Below are 12,493 nucleotides of genomic sequence, written 5' to 3'. Positions count from 1 at the left end.
TATAAACACATACATGAGGTCCAAGTTTTCAGTGAACTGAAATTGGCCCACTGATGGCTCGTGGAGGTTCCAAGGAACATGCCTGTCATGTGGAAAAAGAGAAACATAAGAAGCTCCCCCATCAAACATGTCTGTCGTGTGGAAAAAGAGAAACATAAGAAGCTCCCCTATCATGCGCTTCTTCAATACCGACTGCTCCACTTTTAACCTAGAAGCAAGCGTCTTTCACTTGGAGAAAGCTGAATGTTTCCACACTGAAGCCTCCAGTGTGGCACCTGAATTCCAAGCACTGAGGATCCTGAAGCAGGAGGATCACAAGTTAAAGGCCAGTTGCCTATATAGCAAGCCCAGTGTTGAAAAAACAACCTTAAAAACAAACAAAAACTGTTGGGTGTGGTGGTACATGCCTATAATACCATCACTTTGGGGGTTAAAAGATGAGACTCACAAGTTTGAGGTTACATAGTGAGAATCTGTCAAAAACAAAGAAAGAAAAAAGAAATACCAGACCTGGTGACACATGTCATGTCCTTACTTCCAGTTAATGGGTGATGGAGCACAGGGATGCACAGTTCAATGACTAATTCTGGTAGGGAGTTCAAGGGTAGCTTCAGCAATTTAGCAAGACCCTGTCTCAAAATAATAAGTAAAAAGGGCTGTGCACCTAGTTCAGTGGAGTGTGTGTGTGTGTGTGTGTGTGTGTGTGTGTGAGAGAGAGAGAGAGAGAGAGAGGGGGGGGGGAGGAGAAATGGAAGATGTTCTGAGTACAATAAAGACAAAGAAATGAAATATCCAAGCTGAAACAAACAGAAGAGTAGACACCTAGAATAAAAACGTCAGGGGTTTTTAAAATCTAATGGAAGAGTCAGGCATGATGGCACATGCCTTTAATCCTAGTACTCGCAAGGCAGAAGAGACTCATCTCTGAGATCAAGGTTAGACTGGTCAACAGAGCAAGCTCCAGGACAGCCAGGGCTACACAGGGAAATTCTGTCTCAAAAAAACAAAAAGAAGAGGGGGAGGAGGAGAAAGAGGAGGAAAACAAGAACAAGAACAACAAGAAGAAGATATAATAAAAGTAACCATCAAAAACAACAATAATAGAATAAAAAGGAAGACTGAATTAATTGAATGTGAGATTTAGTCAAGAAATTTAATATATAGGTTTTTGGAGCTCTGTAGCATGGGGAGGAGCAAAAAGTAGTTGAAAAAACAGTCAAAAATTTTTCAAGTTTGATTTTTTTTTAAAGAAAAAGCTATATATAGAATCTACCCCAATTGTCTAAAACAGGAGCTTGAGAGATGGCTAAGCCGTTAAGTACTTGTTGCTCTTGCAGAGAACCCAGGTTTGACTCCCAGCATCCTCATCCACCCATAACCTCAGTTCCTGGAGTCCCCTTCTGACCTCTGCAGGTCTGTTTAGTGCAGATCCCAACTTTTCATGCTGTTCTGTGGGTTACTTTAACATCTTTTTGTCATATGCGTTCCATTTCTTTTTATCTACAATATTTCATATATATATGCATTTTATGTAAATACATATGTAATAATATCCTGAATATATATTTTATATATGTATACATACACACAAGATAAATACACAATATAAGAAATATATAAAAGATATATACACAAGATTATATTTTTTACATTATGTCATATAAATATGTATATATGATAAAAAACATTGTAGTGTGATTATTCTTGGAATTCCATTTAGTTTTGTCAATGAAAAAAAGCAGTATATGTAGTCATGTGTGTGAGTCTCCAATCTTTCGGTTTTGTTCTTGAGTTTTGTTCTGTGGCAGGATCTCACTATGTATCCCAGATGACCTCCAGCTTGTGATCCTCCTGATTGACCTCCTACGTGTTAGGCTCACAGGTGTGTATTGCTGCTCTCAGCCCTTGTTTTTGGGTTTAGACTCTGCCTGCTTTTGAACTGGAGCCTTCACCATCAGACATCTTGCTCTTAAGCCTCGAGACCCCAAAGCAATTTCACTCTCTTCTGTCCAGAGTTTCCATCCTCCTAACTGCAGCCATGAAGAGTTCCCATCCCCCACAACTTTGTGAGCAATTCATTCTAACTACCCTTTACCTGCCATGGTGGTTTGAAAGAAAATTGTCCCCAAAGGAAATATCACTATTGGAAGGTGTGGTTTTGTTGGACGAAGTTTGTCACTGTGGGAATGGGCTGTGAGGTCTTTTTCTCAGGTTTTCCTGAGTGGAACAGTCAGTTGACTTCCTGTTGCCTGCAAGATGTAGTACTCTCAGCTCCAGCACCATGTCAGCCTGCACATGGCCATGCTCCCTGACATGATGTTAATGGACTGAATCTCTCAAACAGTAACAAGCCAGTAAACAGCTCCCCTCCATGGCCTCTGCATCAGCTCTTGTTTCCAGAATCCTGCCCTCTTCGACTTCCTATCCTGACTTCCTTGAGTAATGAACAGCAATGCTGTAGTGTAAGCCTAATAAACCCTTTCGTCCCCAACTTGCTTTTTGGTCATGGTGTTTCATCACAGCCATAGAAACCTAAGACACCTGCTGATTGTGCTTCCCAGGAGAAACCTGACTACCACAGAGGATTCTGAGAGCACAGCCTAGCAGGAGCTGGTCCTCACAAAGAGAAGCCTTTGCTGGAGCCCACATTGCTTAAGAAAACTCAAACTTGGGCTGGAGATATGGCTCGGTGGTTGGGAGCACTGGCTGCTCTTCTAGGGGTCCTGAGTTCAATTCCCAGCAACCACATGGTGGCTCACAACCATCTGTAATGATATCTGGCGCCCTCTTCTGGCATGCAGGCATACATGGAGGCAGAATGTCGTATACCTAATAAATAATTCTTGAAAAAAAAAAGGAAAACTCAAACTTCACCTCATAAACCGAGATTCAGTGCAGATAATCCTGGTGGTTTAAAAATGCTACAATAGGGAAAGGCTTGTGGGGTGCAGTCCCCACATTTTCATGATGTTTACCTCCTGGAGTATAAATCCTCACTGTAGAGATCTGAGGAGCATTTCCTTCTGCTCCTTCTGTGGAGGCAGACAGTGACCATTTGACAGGTGCCCAGAGGATTCTGTTCTCAACAAAGCTCCAAGGAGACCATTTTACTGAATCTTAGCCAGTGTGAAAGAAATCCACCTCCAGCATGCTCTCTGCTTGACATGGAGTCAAAAATCATTCAAGTCTGTGTCACGGTAGCAAATAGGTACTCAAGACTTCCAAAAATACTGCACATTTTTCTGGTTAGTTGTTATTTTAGTGGTGGTTTTTGGGGTGTTGGTTGGTCAGTTGGTTATTTTTGTTTATATTGCTTTGTTTTGTTTTGTTGACAAATCTTATGTAACCTAGGCTAGCTTCAGTTTTCTATGATTCTGGAGCTGGCCTTAAATAATCCTCCTGCCTCTATCTCCTAAAAATTGAGATTCTAGGCCTATTCCAAAAGCTTCATATGATGACTAATTTTGGTTGTTATCTCCGTTATGGTTTCTATTGCTGTGAAGAGACACCATGACCACAACTCTTATAAAGGAAGACATTTAATTGGGACTGGCTTACAGTTCAGAGATTTAGTCCATTATCACCATGGTGGGAAGCATGCAGGCAGATAGACATGGTGCTATGGAGGCAGCTGAGAGTTTTATATCTTGGATAGGCAATAGGAAGTGATCTTAGACACTGGGTGTGGCTTGAGCATATATGAGACCTCAAAGCCGGCCTCCACAGTGACACACTTCCTCCAACAAGACTGCACCTCCTAATAGTGCCACTCCCTATAAGGGCTTTTTTTTTAACCACTAAAGTTGTTTAAGTACAGAATTAACCAAAACTCAAGCAACTGGACATGCTTCTGAGGGATTCTCTTAATTGGATCATTTGAGGTGGGAAAAGATGCGTCATCTAAGGACAAAAGACCAACCCTAAAATCAGGACGGCCCACAAAAGATGACATGGAAGAAGGAAGCATTTGATTTTTGCCTTCTTGCCCTATCGCTGGCAAGTTTATCTTTGCTGGTATTAGAACCAGCTTCTATGGGATTCCAATGCAGACTGAAGAGCAACAACTCTTCAGAACTTCCGTGGGACTCCAGTACCAGATTGGGCCTGCTAAGGCACCCAGTTTCATGGACTGAACAATTATCAGATCCTTGTCCTTTCCCTTTAGAAAACCCTGACTAATAACTTGGCTAACAAATATCCTTCTTAGTAATAATTTTTAAATGACTGTTCAGTTTCAGCTAGGATTCAGTTGAAAAAAATTAAGTAAGAACCAGAAGCAAGAAGAGCTAATACCAATACTCTTTAAATTGTTTCACACAATAGAGAGAGAGAGGGACATTGCCAAACTCCTTCTACCAGGTTACAATCACCCTGATACCTAAACCACACAAAGATGCAACAGAAAACTACAAACCAGTCTCCCTCATGAACACTGATTCAAAAATACTCAATAAAATACTGGCAAACTGAATTCAAGAACACACACACAAAGACCAAATAGACTTCATCCCAGAGATGTAAGGTTGGTTAAACATGCGGAAATCTGTCAATGTAATCCACCATATAAACAAACTTAAAGAAAAAAACCCACGTGATCATCTCATAAGATGCTGGAAAGCCCGTTGACAAAATCCCACACCTTTTCATGATAAAGGTTTTAGCGAGATCAAAGATACAAGAAACATACCTAAATATAATAAAGCAATTTACAGCAAGCTGACAGCCAACATCAAAATAAATGGAGAGAAACTCAAAGTAATCCCACTAAAATCAGGAAGAAAACAAGGCTGTCCATTCTCTCCATATCTATGCAATATTGTATTCGAAGTACTAGCTAAAACAATAACAAAAGGAGACCAAGGGGATACAAATCAGAAAGGAATTCAAACTACCACTTCTCACAGATGATATGATAGTATACATAAATGACCCCAAAAAATATACCCAAGAACTCCTAAAACTGATAAACACCTTCAGTAATGTGGCAGGACATAAGATTAACTCAAAAAAAAAAACAAAATCAGTAACCCTCATATACACATGTCTATTGCTAGAGCAATAAGACAACTAAAGGAGATCAAGGGGACACAAATCGGAAAAGAAGTCAAACTCTCATTATTTACTAATGATATGGTATTTTATATAAGCAACCCCAAAAATTATACCAAGGAATTTCTACAACTCATAAACACCTTCAGTAAAGCAGCAGGATACAAGATTAACTTAAAAAAAATCAGTAGCCCTCCTTTATATTGATGATAAAATGGGCTGAGAAAGAAATCAGAGAAATATCACTCTTCACAATAGCCAGAAATAGCATAAAATATCATGAAGTAACTTTAACCAAACAAGTGGAAGATCTATATGGCAAGAACATTAAATCTCTGAAGAAAGAAACTGAAGAAGACATCAAAAAATGGATAGATCTCCCACGCTCTTGAATAGGTAGGATGAACATAATAAAAAATGGCGATCTTGGCAAAAAGCAATCTACAAATTCAATGCAATCCCCATCAAAATCCCAACACAATTCTTCACAGACCTTAAAAGAACATTACTCAACTTCATATATGAGAAAACAGAAAAACCCAAACAGCTAAAACAATCTTGTACAATAAAGGAACTTCTGGAGGTATCATCATCCCTGACCTCAAACTCTACTATAGAGCTATATCAAGAAAAAAAAACAGCTTGGTTTTGACATAAAAACAGACACGTGGATCAACAAAAGTGAATTGAAGACCCTGACATTCGTGCAAATATGACCACTTGATTTTTGATCAAGAAGCCAAAAAGGTAAAATGAAAAAAGGAAAACATCTTTAACAAAAGGTGCTGGCGCCAGGCAGTGGTGGCACATGCCTTTAATCCCAGCACTCAGGAGGCAGAGGCAGGCAGATCTCTGTGAGTTTGAGGCCAGCCTGGTCTACAAGAGCTAGTCAGGGCAGACTCCAAAGCTACAAAGAAATCTTGTCTTGAAAAACCACACACACACACACACACATACACACACACATACACAAATATAAGTTGATCAAGGACCTCAACATAAAACCAGTTACATTGAACATGATAGAAGAGACAGTAGGAAGCACACTTGAATGCATTGGCACAGGGAACTACTTCCTAAATACAACACCAGTAGCACAGACACTGAGAGCAACAATCAATAAATGGGACCTCCTGTAACTGAAAAACTTCAGTAAGGCAAAGGACATGGTAAACAAGACAAAGTAACAGCCTACAAAATGGGGAAAGGTCTTCACCTTTTGAGCATATACTCAAAGGATATTCAATGATATCACAAGGATGCTTGCTCAACAATATTCACAGCAGCATTATTCATAATAGTCAGAATCTGGAAACAACCTAGATGCCCCTCAACTGAAGAATGGTTAAAGAAAATGTGATACATTTACACAGTATTACACAGCTGTGAAAAACAATGGCATCATGAAATTTGCAGGCAAATGGATAGACAGAACTAGAAAAAGCCATCCTAACCCAGGACCAACCAGAAAGATAAACATGGTATCTACTCATTCATAAGAGGGTATTAGATATAAAGCAAAGCAGAAGATACCCAGACTACAAACCACAGCCCCAGAGAAGCGAGAGCCTTCTTCCAGTAACTGATGAAACCAGATGCAGAGATCCACAACCAAGCATCAGGACGAACTCTGGGAACCCAGTCAAAGAGAGAAGAGGAAATACATGCACAAGGGACATCAGGGTGATGATGGAGAAACCTACAGAGACAGCTGAACCAAGCTTGTTGCAATTCATGAACTCTGACCGAACAGCTGTGGAGCCTCCATGGGACTGCAATAGGCCCTCCATATGCGGGAGTCAGTTGTGAAGCTTGGGCTATCTGAGGGGCCCCTGACAGGAGGAACAGGATCTCTCCCTGGTGCATGAGCTAGCGTGTGAGAGCCCATTACCTGTGGTGGGATGCCATGCTCAGACTTAATACAGAGGGAAGAGAATTGGTCCTACCCCAACTATATGTGGCAAACTGTGTCAGTTCACCATGGGGGCCTTTACCTATGGGAGGAATGGATAGGGAGTGGGCTAGCGAGAGGAGGTGAGGGAGGGGCAGAAGGAGGAATGTGAGGGAGAACTTTAGTTGAAATGTAAAAATAAAAAAAGAAACAGAAGCAGCAACTCACGTGGTAAGGGTGTTGAAGCCACAAGCTTTCATCTTCCTCAAGCTGAGTCTCCAGTTCCGCCTAGGTATCCGGAAGTAGTCCATAGTGCCAGATAGGATCCGGAATGGGGAACCTTCCAGTGTGAATTGTGATCCCTCAACTTTCAGACCTACCTTTCGAATCCGCAGCAACAAGGGGGTCAGGTGAGTTTGATTAAGCCTGCAAGGACAAGAAGGTGTTCAGATCTAGTGCACAGGTTGCTGAGCCAAAAGGCCCAGAAAAGCTGGAGTTCAAAGTCAGTCTGGGATATAAAGCCCGCTCTGTTTCCAAAGAAAGAGCAGAGAGGAGAGGAAAGCAAGGAGAGGGAGGGAGGAAAGGGAAGAGAAAGGAGCTACGGATGTGGCTCAATGTGGAAAGTGCTTACAAATTCCCAGCATCCAGGTAAAGGCCACGCATGTCCAACGTAATAGTGCATGTATCTAATCCCAGCACCTTTATATGGGAATGGGAGGCAGAAAGAGGAGAATCCATAGAAGCGGTAGACAACAAGGGAGCCCCTGTCTCCAACAAGGTGGAAATCAAAGACTGACATCTGAAGATGTCCTCTGACCTCCACACAGGCACCATGTCACATGCACACAAACATGCACATATCCATCATATGCTTGTGTGCACATCCGCACACACAGAGTTTTTGAAAATTTTCCCTTGGGGACTCTAGGTATACCTTACATGAGACCTCTTCATTGTTTTGAATATACATACCTGGGTAACTGGCTAAGGTTGGACGGAGCCATCATGGATAAGGCAGAAAACAGACACAGAATACACTCAGGTCTCCCCAGGAAGGTCCGCATGCTAAATGGGACAGAATAGGGAGGTGAGAAATAGGGGTTGAGAAGAGAAGCAGCTAGGGGCTAAAGGAGGCCTTCCTTGAAGAAGGGAGAGGGTGGTCTAATGCAAAGGCAAAATTTGTTCCTGGGCTTTTGTATCAGCTGGAATCTGGACAGCGTCTTGAAGCCAAGGCTGCTGGCTGGAAGAAGAACTCAAAAGAAGGCTACGTAGCTGGGTTCTCAGGCACCATATACATTTGATGCTGGTTAAGGTCCAGTCAAGTACTGTTTTTACTACAATGGAGCATAACCCCGAGACCTTCCACAACTGTCCAGCTGCTGAGAAATGGACGCCAGTGCTGCCCTGCATAGCAGAGGAGGAATTTCTTCACAGGGCAGATCAATTCTTTGTCTCCAACTCCATCTTTCATTTGTTTGTTACTGTTGGAGATCAACCCAGATTGCCAGAACTGTTGGGTTGCCAGAATAAAATCTTATTGTTTTTAGGAGCTGTTGATGTTTTTTTGGTGATCATTTTGAACAAATGCATCAAAACATCATGAGTTCAGGCTGGACAGAACTCATTCGGCAGAGTCTGCATGCCGCTGTTTCCAGGGTGTGGGTGACATCTGAGCCCATGGTGGTGCCTGGCTCTACAAACTTTTCTAATTAAAATGGTTGATGTTTCACTTTGCTTTATACTTTAAACATAGTTTAATTAACATGAACTTATTATATATCTTTTATTGAATCGATGAAAAATGATACTCCAAATGCAACCTCCTTTTACACACACACACACACACACACACACACACACACACACACACACACACACACGTCTTCTCAGCCTGTAGTAATTACTCCTCCATATTGAAATCACCACCACCACCACTACCATCAGCATTTCTGCACAAATGCTATATTGCTAGCATTAGTAAAAACATTTACATCTGGGCAGAGCTGGGAATGGGTAAAATTTTGGGAAGTCACAGGAAAATTTAAAAACAACCAAAAATTAAATGAAGCAAAGACAGTGAGGAAGTGCTGTCCGGACACAGGGCAGCTTTGGTAGCTGGGAAAGCATAGAGGACGCTCTGGCAAGCTTTCCAGGGAGAAGAGCAGGCATGAAGCAAAACTTCAAGGGAACCTGAAGGAGAGCCCCAATGGGAGTCCTCAGCCAGTCTCTGCGGAAACCCCCAGCAGAGGCAGGCAGCCTTTAAAGGAGGGGGTTGCCAGAGTCCACGGTGCAGAGAGGCCTGGGCTCCGTTGAGTCTCAGAGGACAGCCCAGAGAATATGCATCTGGGGAAAACCAGGCTTTGCCCTTAGCTGTTCCAGAGGCCACTGGCACCAAGTAATGTTCCCAGAGCCTGGCACTATCGCATAGCCTTGTCTAGGTCAGGCCCTATACTGCCATGGTGGCTCTGCCCGCACCGATGACCACAAGCCAGTACCAGGTGTCCTGACCGGCACATGCCAAGTGCTTGCCATACACGCCCTCCCTTGGACACCAGCCATGCATCAAGGGCCTCTAGGAGATACCGGTACCTTACTGGACTGGTCTCTTCTCGAAAGCAGTCACTGTCAGCCAGCAGCCACAGCACCGCACCGCGAGCCTCTCCTGACCACTGCAGTCTGCAGCTTCCTGTCCCCACGTGGGGCAGGCTGAGCCCAGGTGCCCAGACACTTGTGGTCTTTCCCTTCTCTCAGCCTGTGGGTGTAGGACCTCGTGGGTGAAGGGACATTCTGTTTCATATTCTGTCAGCACAGTTTATCCTTCTTCCAGCTGCAAAGGAAGTGAAAACGCCTCTTTACCTGCAAAAGAGCAGGGCACCCTGTGGGCCCAAGCCACCATCAGGCTAACTTCCCCCAGAGTTGGCCAGTGCTCCCATTACTGACTTCTCCTGGGTCAGACTGTATTTTCCAGGTCTTCTCCTTGCACGCTAACTGTGGCTCGTGTTACACTTTCCTTTGGTTTTTGCCACTAAACAGTTGCAGTCTGACGCTGGATGAAGCACTGAGATTAATGATCCTCCCCCACACACACAAATTGATTTCCTTTACTGAAGACTTGCACTTATTAAAGAAGAAATCTCTTCTCTACTCGTGCTTTGCAGACCACTGTCTTTCCCCTGTGCTTTCCCTGGAGTGTGTCAGCATAGACTCTCCTGGGAAATCCAGTCAGCTAATGGAGTTTACCTTTTCTGTCACCTTCTTCATTTACACTATGATTCTCCCCCTACCCTCGGGCAGGGTTTCACTGTGCAGCTCAGGCTGTCCTGGAACTCGCTATGTAGACCAGGATAGCCTCAAACTCACAGAGATCTGCCTGCCTCTGCTTCCCAAGTACTGGGATTAAAGGCGTGTGCAGGATCACCCATTTACCACTAAGGTTTTAGCTCATGATTTTCCCATAAATTCTCCCCTACTTGGCGTCACCCATAACATTTATGTTCTCTACTTCCACTTTTACTGGTAATTCCACCTTTTTATTAACCTAACTGAGGTGGGCAACAATGGCCCCATGCTCTCCTGTCACAGTCTGGACTCACACAGACGAGGACAAGATACACAAAGAGCCTGTCTTGGGGGGGATGGTCTCCCTCTGTTGCCTGGTGCTATCCTTGGTGTATCCTCACCCATGACAACAACCTTTTTTAAGTCAGGCGCCTTCCTACACTGCTAAAACGTAAGCTGCATTGAAGTGATTATACACATTATTATTATGCATTTGTATTTTCTACTTAGTTTTTTTAAAATTATTTTCAGTATCGCCATTTCCCCCTTGACTTTCCCTCTTTTCTCCAGTTAGTCATTATGTCTGTATTCTATATCCATTGATTTGCTGCTGCTGCTGCTTAAATTGCTATCGTTAGTATTTACATGGTAATAATTGTTTTAGATTCTTTTGTAGGCTAGTTATTTATTATATCAGGAGTTCTCCAGATACCTAATTCTTTGTTGCCCATTTTCTTCTAATATTTGTAGAGCTTTTCATTTGAATCTTTGATCTGTAAAGAGTGAATTGACATACAAGTTGTCAAAGTGGGTTAATTTTACTTTTTATCTACAAATAACTAGCAGATTACTCTAAAATTTAATTCTTTCCTAATTTTGAAAAAAATTATTTATCATATACTAATATACTAAATTACTAACTCTATTTGTTTCTGAATTATTTTATCCCATTGCTCTTTGTATGCTAGATCTCCTACTAATGACAACCTACTGCTTGCCAGACACAGTTTCCAAGTCATAAATTCATTCATGTATCATCAAAATAGCATTGGTGCTTGTTACTCTTAGCAAAATATTTAACAAGCCTACTATTCTAAACTGTGCTCTAGACATAGATAATGCAACAGCATGGGGGAAAGCTGACAAGTCTGTGATTGTGGAGTTTACAGTCTAGCACAGCGAAACACAGCAGTGAGGAACAACAGTAATATTTATACTGTGTTACCAGGTAATGGGTACTTTAGGGAAAGACAGAGCAGAAAGTGTGGGACAGAGTTGAGATGGGAAGGGGAGTGAAAAATGATGTCAAAATAAGAGCATTTTACGTGGGGGTGGGGCAAAGAAGGGTCTCTCACAAGAGGATGACATGCAAGAAACTTAAGGAGTAAAAAGTGAGTCGTTTTAATGTGCAATATAAAGACACCTTGGACAGGACTGCAAGAACAAAGGCCCTGCAGCAGGAACACTTTAATGAGTTGGAGAAAACCTTAGAGGCATGAGAAACTTAGGAAACTAAAGGCTGATGAATCAGCCTAAATCATGTGGCATCTGGGAAATCAAAGGAAGGGCTTTAATCTTTGCTCAGGGCTGGGAAGACATTGGGGTGTTTTGATCCAAGGAACAACACGATCTGAGTTGCATATTAACATTAACTAAAATGTCAGGGGCAAAGTGAGAAGAAAACAAGATTTTTCTGGCAATGAGGTTATGTGGGGTGTCTCTCTGTATGTTGTGAATAAGTTTTATTACCATTGGATACTGACCACACAACATACCCAAATTTAGGGGACACAATGAAAGCATGTAAAGCAGAAAGTTCATAGCACTAAAAGCCTGCATAAAGAAGCTGAGAAAAAAATCCCACACTAGAGAGTTAACAGAAAACTCAAGAACAAAAAGAAACAAACTCACCCAGGAGAACTATAATCAAATTGAGATCTAAAAACCAACAAAATAGAAACAAAGAAAACAATACAAAGAATCAATGAGACAAAGAGCTGGTTCTTCAGAAAAACAGCAAAATAAACAAACCTTGGCTCAAAATAACCAAAAGGCAGAGAAAGAATATCCAAATTAACAAAATCAGAAATGAAAAGGAGGACTTTGAAAACCTGTATCCCAAACAATTGGAAAACTTTAAGGAAAAGGGACAAATTTCTAGATTAATATCACACACCAAAATTAAATCAAGACCAGATAAACAAATTAAATATACCTATAACTGCTAAAGAAATAGAAATAGTCATCAAATGTCTCCCAACCAAAAAAAGCCAC

General features: G+C 41.9%; 1 protein-coding gene across 1 annotated transcript in view; it reads right to left on the bottom strand.

Moving 5' to 3' along the window:
• LOC142846813 (beta-galactosidase-1-like protein 2) overlaps window positions 1-8,004 on the bottom strand; it is a 36,058-nt gene extending 28,054 nt beyond the window's left edge. Inside the window, exons 1-3 of the mRNA XM_075967607.1 lie at window positions 7,913-8,004; window positions 7,169-7,366; window positions 14-82 (exon numbers count right to left, since the gene is read on the bottom strand). Of these exons, the coding sequence (XP_075823722.1) occupies window positions 14-82; window positions 7,169-7,366; window positions 7,913-8,004 (359 nt within the window). The remainder of the gene's footprint in view (window positions 1-13; window positions 83-7,168; window positions 7,367-7,912) is intronic.
• Window positions 8,005-12,493: the final 4,489 nt, after the last annotated feature.

This window comes from Microtus pennsylvanicus, chromosome 3 (genome assembly GCF_037038515.1).
Source record: "Microtus pennsylvanicus isolate mMicPen1 chromosome 3, mMicPen1.hap1, whole genome shotgun sequence".
Classification (NCBI taxonomy): domain Eukaryota; kingdom Metazoa; phylum Chordata; class Mammalia; order Rodentia; family Cricetidae; genus Microtus; species Microtus pennsylvanicus.
Note: the sequence above shows the minus strand (reverse complement) of the source record. Positions and strands in the feature narration are given on the sequence as shown.